This window comes from Gadus chalcogrammus, chromosome 8, assembly GCF_026213295.1.
Source record: "Gadus chalcogrammus isolate NIFS_2021 chromosome 8, NIFS_Gcha_1.0, whole genome shotgun sequence".
In the NCBI taxonomy this organism is placed as follows: Eukaryota; Metazoa; Chordata; class Actinopteri; order Gadiformes; family Gadidae; genus Gadus; species Gadus chalcogrammus.
The window spans coordinates 24,636,592-24,655,104 of record NC_079419.1 but is presented as its reverse complement, the minus strand read 5'-3'; the positions used below and the strand labels follow the sequence as shown (position 1 = coordinate 24,655,104).

Sequence of the window (18,513 nt, the reverse complement as noted above, 5' to 3'; positions counted from 1 at the left end):
AGTGGTTCAGGTCAATCTACAACAGCGGAGGAGCTATGATGCCAATTTTAAAATAATGGTCGTCAATAAGGCAGAGTCAAGTAACAACAGCCAAGCTGCCAAGAAGTTCGGGGTCCCGGAGTCAAACGTAAGAAGATGGCGAGCACCAAAACAACGTCTCAAAGATGCCAACAGTCAGCGCAAATCGTACCATGGTCCTCAAAGTTGTCGTTTCAGTGAGGTTGACCTGAGAGTTTTTGAATACGTCAGAGAAAACGCGCTTTGGGAGGAGCCGGTGGAAGCAGAGCAGCTGGGGAGCGATGACAGCGAGAGCGAACACAGCGGGGCAGAGGACGTGTGTGAGGATAGAAAGACATCGGAGGATAAGTTTGGCAAATTTTTGTTAAGTTTAGTTAAATATGTGGCCTGTATTTTCTCTGTTATTTAAAAATGTTCACAATGTTGCTTGATTATTGCTTGATATTAATTTTGAATAATACTGTACATATTTTGCCTTGAAAGTGCCGTGGCCTTTACTGCCATTATTATTATTGTCATTAATATAACAAGTGTTTAATTCACTGTGTTTTTAATATTGTTATTTTTAAATAAAATGAAGTTCTTTGTTCTGCAAATATGGGGCCGTATTCACAAAGGATCTTAGGGTTAAAAGTAGGTCCTAAATGGCGAATTTAGGAGTAACTCCTAAAAATAATGGGCGTGTCACTCTTAAATTTAGGACTCCTAACTTTTTTCACTAAGAGCAATTCACAAAGTATTTTAGGCCTAAAAGTAGCACCTAAGGCCCCGTCCACACGAAGCCGATTTCATGGCGAAACCGCAAAGGTCTTGTACGGTTCGGCCTGCCGTCCACACGAAGCCGGCGAATCCGCTGACCGAAACCGCAAACTTCTGAAACCACCCTCGGAGGTGGTTTCAAATCTCTCCGGTTTCGTTTTGGTTTCGTGTGGACGCCTGAAACCGACTGAAATCGCAAACCATTACGTCATCGCCCCACCCCTCGACCTCCTAGCCAATGGCTCTTAAGCCCGCGGAGTCTCAGAAATCACAACAAAAAAGATTATGGCGGACTACAAGCTTGTAATCGTTCTGCAGCATATCATGTCCCTTGTTGGGTTGCTAAGCCATTATTTATTTAGAATCTAGTACGCCATCGTAGAAGAGCTGTTTGTTTGTGTTGTTAGTGGTTCGGGGGGCAGCCTTTATGCGCATGCTCGCCTCTTCTTCTTCTGGATTTGTGTACCAGAAGCAGCGCCCCTTATGGGCCTGGCATGTGTACTACAGCGTTTCTACAGATCTATCCGGTTTCGCTTGGCTTCGTCTTTACGGAGATACTTCGAAACCGGATAGATCGAAACCGTAACGTTTTCGCCCGTTTCGGCTTCGTGTGGACGGGGCCTAAGTCTAGGAGAGCTTAAAAGTCCTCGGGAGGACTCCTAACTCAGTAAGACCTATTCACAAACAATCGTAAAATGGCTGCGAGACGAAATGTTAGGGTATTGAACTTGTTGTGGAGTTGTTTTTACTTTATATTTGTATTGTATCTAATTGTTTAATCGAAACAATAAAAAAAATTGCCTGCGAAACGGGCGATCGCGTCAAATGACGCGTCAAATCACGTAGGAAGGTTCTTGAACATTCTAGACTATGAAACCTGCTTAAAACACTCAGTTTACTAGCTAAATTCGATTAAACAATTAAATACAATACAAATATAAAGTAAAAACAAGTGTTATCTAGCGATCCGTTATCTTTATTATGTTTCAAGAACCCTCCTACGTCATTTGACGCGATTGCCCGTTTTGCGGGCAAAACATTTGTCATTTGATGCGATCGGCCGTTTCGCGGGCAAAGTTTTTTATTGTTTCGATTAAAAAATTAAATACAAAACAAATATAAAGTAAAAACAATTGTTATCGCTATCTATCATAATACAGATAGCGATCCGCTATCTGTATTATGTTATTTCGTCGTTTGGAAACATGTTTTCTGCATCGCGTCGTCTGTTGCCGGGCAGGTTGTCAGGATGTAAACAAACGATGACGTAGGCCGGTACAATTTTCGCCCCCGGTACAATTTTAACGTGACACAACCATCAGTCAGCCGTGCCATAAACTTTCCTTTGGACATTCAACAATAACATAGGATCAAAGCCAACTTCATGGCAATTGCAGGTATGCCCGGTGTGGCCGGTGCTATTGACGGGACGCACATAAAAATAGTTGCGCCATCAAAAGACAAGGACGTGTTCGTCAATAGGAAGAAAGTGCATTCCATCAACACGCAGGTTGTTTTTGATTCAAATTTTAACATAGCCTACTGGATGTTGTTGCAAAGTGGCCTGGAGCTTCAGCTACCCATGATTCGCGAATTTTAAAGGAGAGCCCTCTGAGGCAGCTTTTTGAGATGTAGTACCAGTTGGGTGTCACTTGCTGGGTGACAGTGGCTATCCATGCAAGACGTGGCTTTTGACACCCTACCTCAATCCACAACCGGGAGCACAGTTAAAGTAGCCTATAACATGTAAGTGATTACGCAGATTACGCTTAGTCCTATGCGTAAAACACATCGTATTGGCTCTTTGACGCCTTTCATTTGTTGAATCCATATTTATTATTGTTCACTGTTTTCCTCCATATATGCTAGAGCACACAACCATACACGAAATGTTGTGGAGAGAGGAATTGGGCAGATGAAACGTCGGTTTCATGTCCTCCACGGCGAAATACGCCTCACACCAGCGAGAGCAAGCACAGTCATCACTGTATGTGCCATTCTACACAACCTCTGCAAGCGGAGGAACATTCCACAGTCAGACGATGATGATGGCGATCAACATGACAATGAATTTGGCCGTGTGGAACCGAGTGGACTGGCATTTGGGGATCACTTTGATCCTTTTAGGTAAACACCTTGGCACAAATCAGTCAACACTTAGTAGTTCATAACATTTATTTTATTTTCAATTTTACGTATTTTTATTGTTTGCTTTCACTCTCTCTTGAACGTGCAGGCTACAACGTCATTATCGTGGTCTGCACAAAATTGTCATCATGCATGTATTCTGCTAACTGCACTATAACTACTTAATAGGAATTCATTTCTAGCCTAGGCTATTTCCTTGTTTTTCGGTGATTTAGTGGGCTCGTCTGAACAACCAATCACCGAACTGACCGCTTCTAAACTCGTGCACGAGAATTGACGTAATCCATAGCAACGGCGCTTCACTCTTAGTTCATTCTTAGTGATTCATCCTTAGTAAGAGTAGGTCTCAGCGGCTTTGTGAATAACTTTTAAGAAAAAACTCCTACGTAAAATGTTTTAGCGCGAGTTAGGAGCACTCCTAGCGGTAAGATAAAATGCTTTGTGAATACGGCCCCTGGTCTGCAAATCTTTTATTCTAAATGTTTGTGTTGAAAAACGGGGGGTCGCCTTATAATCAGGGTCGTCTTATATTCGGACCAATACGGTAAGTCATTCTTTCCAAAAGATGCCACTGCTTAACAATGCTAACAAAGAGACCAACAGTAGGAGCATATTTCTGAAGCCAGCATTTTGTGACGGCCTTTTTACTAGCTGCCAGCAAAATCTTTAAGAGGTATGCATCAACCCTACTTAGCTTATCAGGAAAATAACCAAGATAGAGAGATAAAAACGTTACACTGATATTGAGGCCCAATGTTTTTGTAATAATCAATGCCACTTCCTTCCAGAACGACTGAATAAGTGGGCAAGACCAAAAGACATGGGCATGATCGACCAGAATGTCCCCACAGTCCCTCCAGCAGCCTAGCTGGGTACCAGTTTGTTTAGCCTTCTGTTTTGGGGTGATAAAAAAAACGAATCAAGTTTTTCCAACAGAAGTCCCTCCAGGTCCGGGAGTTGGTGGAGGAAAACTGTGTTGTCCAGGCATTCAGCCATGTCTTCAGTTATTACAATTATCAGTTATTTTTCCCATCGTTCCTTCACATAGTCTGTTGAGTCATTGTTCAGAGATATGATTCCACAATACAACTTACTTATCAGACCTTTGATGTTTCCAGAATTATATGCATCAATAAATATTTGAACAATAGTTGGTATTTCTCTTAAATTAGCACCTCTTATCTTTTTACAAAAAATAGTCACGAAGCTGCAAGTATCTGTAAAAGTCTTATCTGCCCAGCCCGTATGTTGGACATAGGTTGTTAAAGCTTTTAAACTCGCCCTTTTCAGCGTTCTTACAAATAGCAGTAATACCATAATAAACCCACTGTCTATACATATTATCCTGCAGTGCTGGTATGAAGTCAGGGTCGTAGGCTGGCCATCTAAGCAGTTTAATGTCTCTTTGGAGTTGAAAACATTTTACGACTTCCCTCCATACTTTTAGTGATAGATTAACCCACTGACCCTCTACTTGTATAATGTCATTCTCCTTGTCAACAAAGCCAAGCAGTGATTGTATTGGAAGGGCCATGCCCCCCCTTTCCTCCGGCAGCTGGAGGGTAGAGAATTTTATATTTACTTTCTATTACAAATAAATCGAGAAATATACTTATCCCATTCTCTAAATCGGTTCTGGGGGATTTCTACTGGAAGTGATAAAAAATATATAATAATCTGGGAAGAATATTCATTTTAACAGATCTAATTCTACTGCAAAGGCGAGAGGAAGGAGGGCCCATCTAGTGAGGTCATCATATATATTTTGATTAACTGAATTATAATTAATAACAAATAGCTGTGAGATCCTTAGGCAGACGTACTCCTGAGATGAATTCCAATTAAAATTATACCTTGTGATAAAGTCTTGCGTATGACTATAATTAAATGTCAAGACCTGGATTTTGTGTGCATTAAGAACATAACCTGAATGTGTCCCATATGTTTTTAACATTCTGATTAGTACAGGTAAGCCAGAGTCTGGGTCCAGGATCGTGACCAATACGTCGTCTGCGTAAAATCCTATTTTGTACTCCTCACCTCCCACAGATATGCCTTTAAGTCTGTCTGCCGAATCGCTTGAGCTAGAGGTTCAATAAACAAATTAAATAGAGTAGGGCTGGCTGGGCAGCCTTGCCTGCAGCCACGTTGCAAAATTATAGAGTTGGTAAGACTCCCGTTGACTTTTACTCTTGTGGTAGGAGAAGAATAAAGAGCTTGAATACAGCGTATGAAATCTTTGCTAAAGCCAAATATGTTCATCACTAAATAAAGGAATTCCCACCCAAACGAATCGAAAGCTTTTTCAGCGTCCAAACTGAGGACCATAGAGCTAATATTTTCCTGCCTTACCTGCTGAATGATATGCAAGGCTCTTCTTACATTGTCCTGAGTTTGTTTATTTTTTATAAAGCCTGTTTGGTCTTCATCTATTAATAGTGGCATTGCCGTTTCCATTCTTTTGGTTAGGAAGGTTGCGTAAAGTTTATAGTCCGTGTTTAAAACACTAATAGGTCTGAAACTACTACACTCCATCTTGTCCTTTCCATCCTTAGGGATGACTGATATAAAAGCCTCGTTCCAAGAAGGGGGAAGAGAGCCTTCTTTTAAGATATAATAAAAACAGGTTACAAGTAAGGGAGCAGATGTTCTTTCATGGATTTGTACCATTCTGGGGGGAAAACATCGGTACCAGGTGACTTGTTAGAATTAAGACTTGTAATAGCCTTTTCTATTTCTTCTACTGTTATTGGGGAGAGAAGTTTATCATTAATTTCTTTACCACGTACAGGAAGGTCTAAAGGTACGGCCACACTGCACGTGCGTTGGCGTTGAAAATCGTCATTTTTGCATAGGGAACCATTGGTGTAGGCGCGTAGACGCGTTACACGCTTTAAAGCGACGCGTTAGTGGCGTAGACGCGGCATACGCATGTAATGACGCACGTAAACGCACCAACGCGCCCAACGAACCAATGCGCTAAGTTCAAAAAATGTAACTTTTGACGCGCCTACGCTTGACGCTTAGCCGCGATAGCCAACCAGCGTGGAGCTTGACCCAACGTCGCTGGCAGAGAGTAACGAGTGACGCTTGCGCAGAAGCATATGGCGGACATCTTTCTTTATTCTGGGTGGAAATAGTAACATAGTTACGCCATTAAAAGCGCTTATGTAAACATTTTTAGCGAGAAATGTGCATTTTACTTTGATAATGTTCGCTCGGTGAATGTGAAGGATGTTTGGTTTGATAGTTATGACGAAGAGGGAACGCTCCATTCACTTGCATGGACAGCGTCTTTGGTTGCTAAGCAACCTCAACGTCTTTGGCGGACTATTTCTCTGCTGATCAACACTACGAATGCTGGAAACACACCAGACACACCATGTGAAGTTATTTAACCCGATTATTGTTATTCATATCCGAGATTATTTAATCTAACCCGATCTAAACTCTACCATGCACCCAAACACGGCGGCGTTTGGGTTTCCTACCTCGGACTCCTAAATCCAGCGCAGCCACAGGCATGTTGAACCATTTTTGTGACACACAATGATCAAGCGTCAAGTTAGGCGCGTTATGCGAGTTTTTTAACCCAAGTAACGCGTGCAGTGTGGCCGTAGCATAAGGAGTTTAAAAATGTGAGCATAGTCGTTTCATTACCATGTTCTTTTTGAGAATATAAAGATGTATAATAATTTTCAAATGCCATTTGTATACCATCGATACTAGTAAATCTTTTTTGTCACAGGGTGACAAAAAAAAGGCTCTAATCTTGTGGATTGTATTTTGCGCTTGTTGTTTTCTAAGCCTCCAAGCTAACAGCTTTGTCGCTTTAGGGCCTGACTCGTAGTATCTTTGCTTCATGAATTGAATATTTTTCTCAACTTCCTCGCTTAATATTTTATCTATTTCTTGCTTTAAATTTCTGATTTTATTTAGGATACTGGCCTCTTTATTGACGACGAATTTGCGTTTGCTCTAAATCTATTAATTCTTCCTGCAGTTTTGATAATTTTCTTGCTTTTATCTTTTTCAACATTGATGTCCTGGCTTTGATTTTCCCCCTGAGAACGGCTTTAGCTGCATCCCATAAAATACTAGGATTCACATCTCCGGTATCATTATCCTGTAAATATGAGTTTAAATCAGATACTATTGAATTCCTAAAAGCAGGGCCGTTCAACGTACCGGTGTTGAGTCTCCACAGTGTTTTGCGCTGTCTGTCTAAATGAAACGTCAGTTAAATTCCAGAGTGGTCCGAGAGGTTTCTCGGGCCCATTCTACAATCCCTTACTCTATGTAAATCCCCACCATACATAAAGCAATAGTCGATTCTAGAGTGAACTGAGTGTCGCGCAGAATAAAAAGTGTAGCCTGTGACTGATCCATGCCAGATCTCCATACATCATTCAGTCCAAGGTCTTTTAGTACTTTATTTATATATTTCTCAGTAGCGTTACTTTTCCTCTTTATATTTGTTGTATCTAGTAGGGGTTTAAGTAGCATGTTAAAGTCTCCGGCACATATTAGAGTCCCATATGTTTCAGAGGCTATCAAATCAAACACCTTTGATGATGAGTAAAAAGAGTTCCTAAAGCCCATTTTTTTAAAGTTTTTCATGTTCAGGGCCAGAAAGGTGAGTTCTTTCCAAAATGCTATGCTTACCTTCTCCTTTTTTAATTTAGTTATCATTTTAATTATTTTGATGGGATTATTCAGCCCATTCACATTCAATGACAGTATGTTATAGTGTTGGTATTGCGTTATGTGTACTCATGACCAATTGCACTTGAAATATCCCAGACCTCAAAACACAGAAAATAAAGTAGAACAAGAGAACTATAACTATAAAACAGAACATTAAACTGAGCTTCCAACAAGCAAGGTGACATGTCGCCTCGACATTGAGGGGAGCAGGCCCCTGCGGGGCCCCTCTGTAGCAAAAAGAGAAAAAAAAGAAAAAGAAAGTCTTGTGGCTCTCTGTCTGTGCGCACCGTAGGTATCAGCCTTATAGTACAGTGTATTTGTTGAGTCAAAAGAAAGTGCTGGACAGGGGTTTTAATGTTATTTATTCTTATAGAGGGAAGCCTTCATCCTCGGGTCCAGATTATTTATTTTTTTAATTAAATAAAGAGAGCAGGACTATGCAAATAAACAATACGAGAGAGTGACTTGTCTCACCGTCAGATCTGATCTGATAAAAAATTGGGATTTAAACGAACCGAAACACTATTGAGCGTGGAGGAGCACTTGCAGGAGGTTTTGGTGCCAGAGCGCGATGAGCGCGCTCTATACCCAGGTCACGGCCCCTATCCAAGGGCAGACTTTCTCCGAGTTCAGTCTTAATCAGGTTTTCAACGAAGGTAACAGCGGATGTACCCTCGGCGTCCTCCGGGACGCCATATATCCTAACGTTGTTGTGCCTGGAGCGACCCTCCAAATCAGACACTTTATCCCACAGAGCTCGTTGATCGCGAAGCAGTTGGTTGAGGGCGTCCTTCACCCCAATGTCCCATCTTTCCATATCGGCCATGTTTTCCTCCATCTCATCAATGCGTTTCACCGCGCCCTCAATCTGACCCGCCGTATCTTGCATTTTCCGGTCTATTTCTGTGGAGAATTCCTCCATTTGTTTTTTAATGTCCTCCCGAAAACTTGCATGAAAGTCAGAGGTCTTTTTTCAATTTGGCTCGGAACGCTGCCATCCCCGCGGTAATAACTTTGCTCACGGCTAAACGGATTAGGTCCAAAGTATCGCCTTCTCCGGGGCCGCCATCTTGACCTGCTAAAGTTTCGCTAGCCGCATCTTCTTTGTCGATTTGCCAATCGGCGTTGTACCGTAACCAATATCCGCCTTTCTTGCTTTTAACCCCAACCATTGTTATTTAGTGTGTATCAATTTGAATTAACAAAAACGACTGAATTAGGGGGAATTTAAAGGCTGGTACCGGAGCTCTGTTTCTAAGCTGTCATACTGTTTCGCGCGCCACCGGAAGTCTGTCTCTGGTATTTCTACAACGAGACTCGTAGTGGGGGTTATCTCAGCCATGGTTGAGAATGAATTGGGGGAAAGGAACTTTGGCTTTGACTCCCTCAAGAACATGAGCCACGACATGGAGGAGAAAGGGATTGTTGGCCGTGAATGTCTCCCGCTTGAGCCCCACTTCCCGCTGCCGAGGGACCACCGCCTCGGCGCTGCAGGAGGCGGAGGTGCCTAAGCGCTGCCCGGCAACAATCCCTTTCTCCTCCATGTCGCAGTTCAGTCTACCTTAGATTGATGTGGACGTGGAAGAACCAGGAACGTCGGAGAACCCAACGCGGTCGTTTGAGATTCATAATATCGGCTCACACAGCTTTTGGCCGTGATAATATATATTATATGATATAGATATCTCATCTCATCTCATCATCATGTATATGATATTATTTAGATATAGAGCTCCAGGACTCCCGTGTGTTCTAGAATATATACAGAACACGGCTAAAGCCTGTGTGCGCCTCGCCATTGCGATACATCCACTGTAAAGAGCGCATGGTACCGTGGCTGCAAGTAGGGCTGGGCGATATATCGATATTTAAAATATATCGATATATTTTTTCAAACGCGATATGAAACGAGATAGGGCTGCACGATATGGGCAAAATATGATATCCCGATATTTTTTGGCTGAATGGCGATATACGATATATATCTCGATATTTTCTATAGAGTGGGTTAGATGTTTTTTATGCAAGTCAAAAACCACATGTGAGATGTTGCAAGCACTTATATTAAAACATAGGTCCATATGACTGCAACATGTGATTTTGTATCGTTATTTTCAACAGAATTCAATGAACATGTAAAAAAAAAAAAAGGGATGTTTTTCACCTTCTTCACAAAATAATCACCTATGCAAAACAATATAAAGCTGTAGGTTACACACATTAGCTACCATTAAGAGCATTGGCTTCGTCGCATTGTCCTGCGTACTACGGTGAGGGTTTCAGTGCGCCGTAACTTTAATCCCCCGCCCCCTCCCTTCTCCGTTCCATTTGGGAACATGTTTGGTATCATTTCGCTTGTTTCGTATATTTTAATTAATTAATTAAGAGCGTCACCAGAGGGCGCCCCCAACACATTTGCCGATCGCCGGCCCTGGTTTCGGGGCAGAAGAAGCTGTCGCGGCCGGTGGTGATGCAGCAGCACAGCCACGGAGTTTTACGCATTCCTCATACTGCACTTTGTGCCGCTGCTGTAAATGGTGGAACAGATTTGTCGTGCTTCCACTTTTAGTCGCAACGGTTTTGCTACACTCTACAGATGACCTGCAGCAGCTGCTCATCTGTTTTTTTTAAACCCAAACTATTTCCACATTATAGAGCCGTTGTTTCTCCTCTTTGAAACAATTTCGTCTCCCGCCGCCGTCTCGTTTTCTTTACGGGTATCATCCATGCTTGTTGTGTTGTGAGGGGGCGGCGGGGGTGGGAATGAGGCGTCTTTGCACATGGCACGTTCGGAAAGAGTGAGAGGGGGAGGGGTCGCGCTCACAGTCTCCAAGGCAAGCGCTGTAGACGCTTGAGCGGGAAACGGACCATTTTAACGCATATCGATATAAACGATATTGTCAAATCTTGTATCCCCTTGGAAATTATATCGATATGTCGTACATAGCCGATATATCCTGCAGCCCTAAAACGAGACCATATCGTCAATATCGATATAATTAAATTTGCGTTGAAATTACAGCACATTTTATCCAAATAACACCAGTTTCGAACCGCGCCTGCCGCCTGCTATTACGTAACTCTGCTTATGTCTCTCCCGCTCTGCCTCCGGCTCACACACAGTCTCTGCCCCCCCCTCCAATGACTCACGTCACTTTTTGAAATCGCGAAACATGAGCCGTGTTCGAAATCGTTCACTATTCATTGGGTATTTTAAGTGCACTATATTGTGCATGAAATTAACCACTGAGAATTTGAACACCACTACAAAATGGCGAGCACCCTATATAGTGCACTATATCCGTGATAGGGAACGATTTCGAACACAGCTATGGAGTCCGCCTGCACAAGCATCTCCGAGGAGCTTGTTTGCAATCGAAAGACCAACGGCTTCATAGTATGGAAATGGTTTGGATATAAGGAGTCTGACGAATTACAAAATCACGTAATTTGTAGGGAGTGCTTAAAAACTGTTGCAACCAAAGGGTTGCAATTCTGTGCATAATATTCCGGAGGTGCACACAGCTTTTGGCCGTGATATTATATGTTATGTACTCAAATACGAGGCGGAGGCAGTGTCTAGTCCACGTTTTTTTCAACCATCAAACTGTATTCAATTCTGAACGGTAGGAATAGTAATTGTAAATCGAAACGGTAGGTAGGTATAGTAATAACAGTAACTCCACAGTAACTTCAAGGTTTCTCACTCTGCGAGACCCAAACATAAAACATTAGGTCCCATGACATGAAAATCTCACTTTATGAGGTTTTCTAACGTAAATATGTGTTCCCCTAGCCTGCCTATGGTCCCCCAGTGGCTAAAACTTGCGTTTGGTGTAAAACGAGCACTAGCTGTTCTTCTGGCCTTTGAAAAAACTGAGGCTCGAGCGTGCTGATTTGGAATGTCTTTAGGTCTATCACAAAGCATCTAAGCTCCTCCCCTTATTCTGCCTGGCCCGCCAATGAGACACGGCCGTGCGAGCGCCACATGTGTGTGTGAATACACACACTGTAACGCAAGTGTTTCTTGTCGGTTCTTTGACGTCTCTTGTATTTCCACAACGAGACTGTACTGGGGGTTATCTGAGCCATGGTTGAGAAGGAATTGCGGGAAAGGAACTTTGGCTTTGACTCGCTGAAGTACATGAACTGTGACATGCCTCCCGTGTGTTCTAGAATATTTACAGAACACGGCTAAAGGCTATGTGCGCCTCGCCATTGCGATACATCCACTGTAAACAAAGCGCATGGTACCGTGGCTGCAAGCTGCTCAGGGCCACACCCTCACCCTCCTCCTTGACCCGCCTCGCTCCTCCTCATTTGCATTATAGCTACAGACACCAAAACAGCACATTTGGGGGAAGCTCAATGTGCGACTGGCTCGGAGTGGCTGTAACTCTGCACCACGGCAGAATTTCGGGAACGTCTTTGAATACTGTGTTAGTTGCCCACCAATACCTATATTAAAGAATACATAAAATAGCATGTCATTGGACATGACATGCAACGCCCCCCCCCACGCAGGCATTACGGTTCATAATATTTTGGAGTCGCACAAAGCTTTTGGCCGTGATGTTATATATAATGTTCTCAAATACGAGGCGGAGGCAGTGTCTAGTCCACGGTTTATTCAACCATCAAACTGTATTCAAATCCGAACGGTAGAAATAGTAATATCTGCGCGCGGAGCGTGCAGATATTACTAGATATTACTATTTCTATTTCTGTTTTATCCTGTCCCTCATCAATATTCCTCTCGAAGGCTGTTTCCCAAAGTGAAGGCTGTAGTCTCGCTAAAACACTGAGATGCGTTCTATGGAGATGAGGCTGGCTAGAGTGCTTCCTGGCGTTTGTGAGCGTTCAGAGTTTGAAACGACTTGCTCGCTACGTGTTTGACCCTGTGAGGGACATGCCTGTACTGTCCGACTGCCACCCGGTGGAGAGGGATCCATTTCAGGCTCCAGCTCCACCTTCGGATCGTGTGGGTGTGACTGGTGTGCATCTGGGTGCTGCCGGAGCATGGACACTGCCATTGAATCGGTCTGCTGCCGAGAGCTCCCGGTCAACCTTGACCATCTAATGGTGGGATTAGGTTGCATAACCATGCATAGGGTATTTTGGATGCTGTGCGGCGAGACAGAGGTTATGGAAGTGGCCATGCTCTCTCTAAGGGACGTCTGAGCGGAGACACTGGAGCGCCCCATAAATAGCAAGTGAATGAATGAATGATCTTTATTGTCAAAGTACAGGTACTGGTACAGGTAAATCGAAATTTGGGAGAGCTCCCCCCTGGTGCTTAATGAAAAAGAGGACAAGGAACATACATAAACAATATATACAGTATGATAAATCAAAAATAAATAAAACACTTGATATATATCTAACTAAAACTAACACATCTAATATAAATCTAACTATAAAATAAATAAATAAATAAATATTGAATATAATAATATAAATGAATAGATAAATAAATAGATTGTTCGAAGGGAATTGCACAGTTCCCCAGTAGCTGCCACAGGTTATGTGTGTGTGCGTGAAACTACAAGGTCAGGTGTTGGCAACGTTCAACGCCTGTATGGCCCTGGGGTAGAAACTAGATACAAGTCTGTTTGTCCGTGCAGCCATAGTCCTGAACCGCTTCCCTGAGCGCAGCAGCACAAAGTGTTCGTTACCCGGGTGGGTTTGATCCTTGGAGATCTTGGTAGCCTTCTTGAGGCAGCGGGTGTTGTACAGTTCCTCCAGAGAGGGGAGAGGGCAGCCGATGATCTTCTGGGCCGAGTTAGCGTCCCGCTGTAGTGCCTTCCTCTCTGCAGCTGTGCAACTGGAGAACCACACGCAGATACAGTAGGTGATGATGCTCTCAACTGAACAGCGGTAGAAGGTCACAAGCAACTCCTCCCTAAGGTGGTAGTTCCTGAGGACTCTCAGAAAATAGTCGCTGTTGTGCCTTCTTAATGATGGCTGTGGTGTTGGTCCTCCAGGACAGGTCCTCCTGGATGTGCACCCCCAGGAAGCAGAAGGCTGCGACCCTCTCCACGCAGCCACCGTCGAGGAGCAGGGGCTGGATCGCAGTCTTCTTCCTCCTGAAGTCGATGATGACCTCCCGGGTTTTGAGCTGGTTCAGCAGCAGGTTATTAGCCTTGCACTGCTTGCTCAGCTGCTCCACCTCGTCCCGGAATGCAGTCTCATCTCCCCCCAAGATGCGGCCCACCACGGTGGTGTCGTCCGCATACTTTATGATGCCATTGCTGGGGCGAATGGGGATAAAGTCGTGAGTATAGAGGGAGTAGAGCAGGGGGCTCAACACGCAGCCCTGAGGGGACCCAGTGCTGACTCTGAGGGCTGTGGAGGTGTTGGAGCCTACCCGCACCCTCTGGGGGCGGTCAGACAGGAAGTCCTTAATCCAGGTGCAGGTGTTGAGTGGTACCCCCAGGTTTGTCAGTTTAAACACCAGCCTGTCCGGAAGTATGGTGTTGAACGCCATACTGAAGTCCACAAAGAGCATTCTGATGTAGCTACTCCTCTCCTCCAGGTGGGACAGGGTGGAGTGGAGAGCCGTCGCAATGGCGTCTCCTATGGACCTGTTGGCTCGGTAGGCAAACTGGTGTGGGTCTAGTCTGGGCGGCATGGATGAGATGATGCGACTACGGACTAGCTTCTCAAAGCACTTCATGGTGATGGGTGTGAGTGCCACCGGGCGGTAGTCGTTGAGGCAGCTCACAGTGCTTTTCTTTGGGACCGGGATGATTGTAAAGGTTTTCAGGCAGGGTGGGACGATGGCCTGGGACAGGGACCGATTAAAGATCTTGGTGAGGACCCCGGTCAGCTGGTCAGCACAGTCCCTCAGCACCCGTCCCGGAACACCCACCTGCTGGGGGCAGGTGGGTGTGGGGGATGTGATGTCGCTTCCCCGCCCGGCCCCATCTCGAACCGTGCGTAGAAGGAGTTCAGCTCTTCCGCCAGCTGTGGGTTATCCCCGTCGGCGGAGAGCCTGTTGGCTCTGAAGTTGGTCATGTGCTGGACCCCCTGCCACACCCGCCTCGAGTCGTTGCTCCGGAAGCAGTCTTCGATCTTGCCCTTGTACTCTGCCTTGGCCTCTTTGATGCCTCGGTCCAAGTTAGCCCTGGCGATGTTATAGAGGGCCTTGTCTTTTGACCTGAAAGCGGAGTCTCTCTCCCTGAGCAGCTGCAGCACCTTTCTGTTCATCCATGGCTTTGTGTTGGGGTAAACCCGGACAGGCTTGTCCATGGTGAACGAGTCTACACAGTTCCTGACATGTTGGAGGACCGTTGATGTGAACCGTTCCAGGTCCTCATGCTCGTATTCCTCCCATCTGGTGTCATGGAGACTGATCTGCAGTGGCGTGGAGTCTGCTGGCCAGGTTTTGACTGTCCTAGTGGTGATGGGAGCACTTTTCCTGATGGGGGTGTACGCTGGAATCAGAAAGATGGACACATGGTCTGACTTGCCTAGGTGAGCCAGCGGTCGAGCTATGTAGGCTAGTTTAATGTTGGTATAAACCTTGTCCAGTGTCTTTTCTCCCCTCGTGGCACATTTAATGTGCTGGTAGAATTTCGGAAGTACAACCTTTAGATTGACGTGATTAAAGTCCCCGGCGATGATGTGTACCGCCTCAGGGTCCATGCTCTGTTGTTTACTGATGACGTCATGTAGCTGAGCTAGTGCTATGTTCGCATCAGCGTCGGGAGGAATGTAAACAGCTGTGATCAGCACGGCATTGAATTCCCTCGGGGGGTATGTAGGCCGGCATTTAACTGTGATATATTCCAACTCCGGGGAACAGTGGCTACTCACAGTTCCAGTGTTGGAGCTCCAGCTGTCTTTAGTGAAAATTAGTAAGCCGCCACCGTGATGTTTCCCACTAGCCTTAGTTCTATCAGCTCGGTGAGCTGTACGTCCCTCCAATGCTACCGCAGAGTCGGCAATGGACACCTGGAGCCAGAGTTCCGTGAAAATAAGCACACAGCTATCCTTCACGATGTTGTTAATTGCAACCCGCAGTCTCAGTTCGTCCATCTTGATAGCAATTGATCTAACGTTGGAGAGGAAAATACTCGGCAATGCTGGTTTGTCAGGGCATCTCTTCATCCTCGCTAACAGTCCTCCCCTGCGGCCCTGTCGTTGCTTACGATCCCTTCTTCGTCGCTTGCGCTTCAGATCCGGGACCATGAACCAACTGTCACCCGGTATCCGGGCGATGTCTTCGGGTATTCTGTGTTCGCCTAGGTACTCAGCTGAGACGGCCCTTTCACTGTGTGTACCGATCCCTAGCAAGTCGTGTCTGCTGTAGGTGTGTGCAGAGCAATTGTCTACCGATATTAAAACTAAAACTAAGACATAAATAAAACTGTACATTAATAAACTAGAGAAGGCACCAGCCGGAGAAGCTCCGAGCCGCGCGTCTATGCGCGCCACCATAGCAAAAGTAACAAGGCGAAAACGATCATTCCCCCGCTGATATCCTTTGATGAGTTTCAGGAATATCTCCTTAAAGACGGACTCATTGCGGAAACGCAACGAGCTGTACAAATGCTGTAGTACCTACATATTCAAGGCGCTGGTTCTCCACAAAAATAAGTGGAGCGCATCAAGCCTGCGCGCATCCAGCCTGTGCGATGCATAAAAACATTCGAAGTCGAGGAGGAGATAGTAGTTGTTTAACCTTTTAGATTGAGTAGAAATACTTTTTAATGCACAGTAAGTAATTAAATTGACCAAGGGGCTGTATTTAAAGCTACAAAAATACAACAAAAAACCTGTAACTTTCAACGCAACTCTAACGTCGCTTCAGGCGTCCACACAAATCCTAACACGAAACCGCATAGGTCTGGTTTTATTTGAAAATACCCTGGGACCATGGACGTATTAAAGAAATGGTTTCACAAAAAAATCGGCTCCGGGTGGACGGGACCTTGAAGACATGTTAGATGCACTTTTGGAGATACAGCCGCGGATGAGCATAGATGCGAGGCGGATTCACGAGTGTCACGTTTACTTTAGGTGGATGTTAAAGGTTTACTTTCTGGTGGATGTTGGTGGATATGCACAGATAGATATTGCACATTCATAGTAAGATACATCTTACTATGAAACTACTTCTTCGAGTTTAACTCCCTCTGCATCAGCAATCGGCGAACAACAGGGTGAGTAGAAAGGGACATTTGTGGAACTTCTGTTTAAAGACCCGCCGTGGTTTCATTAGCAGCTTGGAAACATAGATCTGTGATAACGTCAGTAATAGTTTACACACTTTATGGTCGGAGTGCAAGCTTGTGGAGACTGACATGAAAGGGGCTGATTGACATCGGAGGGTTAGTCAGTTTTAAGGCTGCCAGCCATGTATTAAGGGCTGGTTTCCTATTCAAAGGTAGCCTGTGGAAATGTATGATGACCCCAGCAGCCTTAGCCCTGTATAATTCATTAATGCAGCCAGGGGGAATGCAGACCTGGTTGTTTGCTTTTCCGTAGCCATTTCAGCGAGCCTCAGAGTAGGAGTAGGTATACCATGCCAGTGACGTAGCTGATTGTTGAAATCCAACATAGAGGCGCCCTGTAATACTTTCACACCTTTCACCGTACAATTTAATCCCTTTTAGCAAGTTCAGGCATTTTTAGTTATTGTACCAATGAGGATGCAGACAATACAACTGTTATATCAACTAAACTTCAAATTTCAGTTCAGTTCCTCTTTAATACTTCTCCATTGGTAAATATTTTAATATTCAAATTGTTGAAATTGTTAGTAGTTTGTTAAAACACCAGCTTCGTACATATTAAAACAAATCAATCCATGCAAAATATAGCCTATCATTACGTTACAAAAACTTTTGAAAATCGCACAAGCTTTTTTTTTTTTATCCACGGCTCCTGATTCCTGATGCCTGCCTGTTGACTAGGCCTTTGCCTTCTCCCTGCCGGATTGTTTGCCTGAACAACGACTGATTACCTGTGTGCCTACCCAATATGCCTTTGCCTTGCCATGCTAAAGCATTAAACATTAATTAATTAAGCGTTGGCAGGGGGCAGTGGCAATGATTTGGGAGCTGGGGTGAATGGCTAGGAGAAGGTTCTGCAAAAAACAGTTCAAAATTCTAATTGTGAACTATGAACGTGAACTACTCCAGTTTAATCTGTGTGAACTGAACTTTGAGCAAGCTCTTCGGAAGAGTGAACTTGAACAACACTGCTTGTTTGCATCTGTCAATCCAATACTTGGCCAAGCCATTTAGAGGTTAAGGTTAAAACTAGATATAATATAATCAAATGTTAGACTCTACTCTATCAAGATACGAGATAAGTATGGCATTTAAGAATGACAAACAAGCTAAACATTACAACATGCTCAAGATAAAGATATTGTTGAAGAGTATTACCATTGATGACTTGGCATGAGGTGAAGTAGCGTGTGAAGACTTGGATATCTAAGGCAGCACTGGACAGAATGAGCTTCAATGTGGGAATCGTCTGCACCAGCTCCTTTAACTTAGTCAGCAGGAAGTCTGTGAGTCCATCCCGCTCATGGACCTCATCCTAATGAAAGAAGTGGAGAAGGACTTTAAGCATATGCATGTCTGAACGAAAATCACTTCAAACAACACACATTTGGACGTTGTTAATGGTTCGAATTCATCTATCAACAAACCTAATCTGTGCAGTGGAAGGAGCTTTTTAGTAATTTTCCAATCATCATATAAAATCAACAGTGCACAGTCACATTCATTTATCAATATTTTTAACATTAAAGTGTAATTCCAGCAAACAATCCAGCATCGCCACAACGGCTGGAAAAAACTAATCACTGCGCACTCCCAAGTAAATGGCTACCGTAAATAATATAATAGAGGCGACAACAAATTG

At 44.3% G+C, this 18,513-nt stretch overlaps 1 protein-coding gene across 3 annotated transcripts in view; it reads right to left on the bottom strand.

The window, feature by feature from the left end:
• The window catches only part of ythdc2 (YTH domain containing 2), a 180,106-nt gene that overhangs the window by 82,512 nt on the left and 79,081 nt on the right, over window positions 1-18,513 (bottom strand). For all 3 annotated transcript variants that reach the window (XM_056597813.1, XM_056597815.1, XM_056597814.1), the window contains exon 9: window positions 18,030-18,186. In XM_056597813.1, the coding sequence (XP_056453788.1) occupies window positions 18,030-18,186 (157 nt within the window). The remainder of the gene's footprint in view (window positions 1-18,029; window positions 18,187-18,513) is intronic.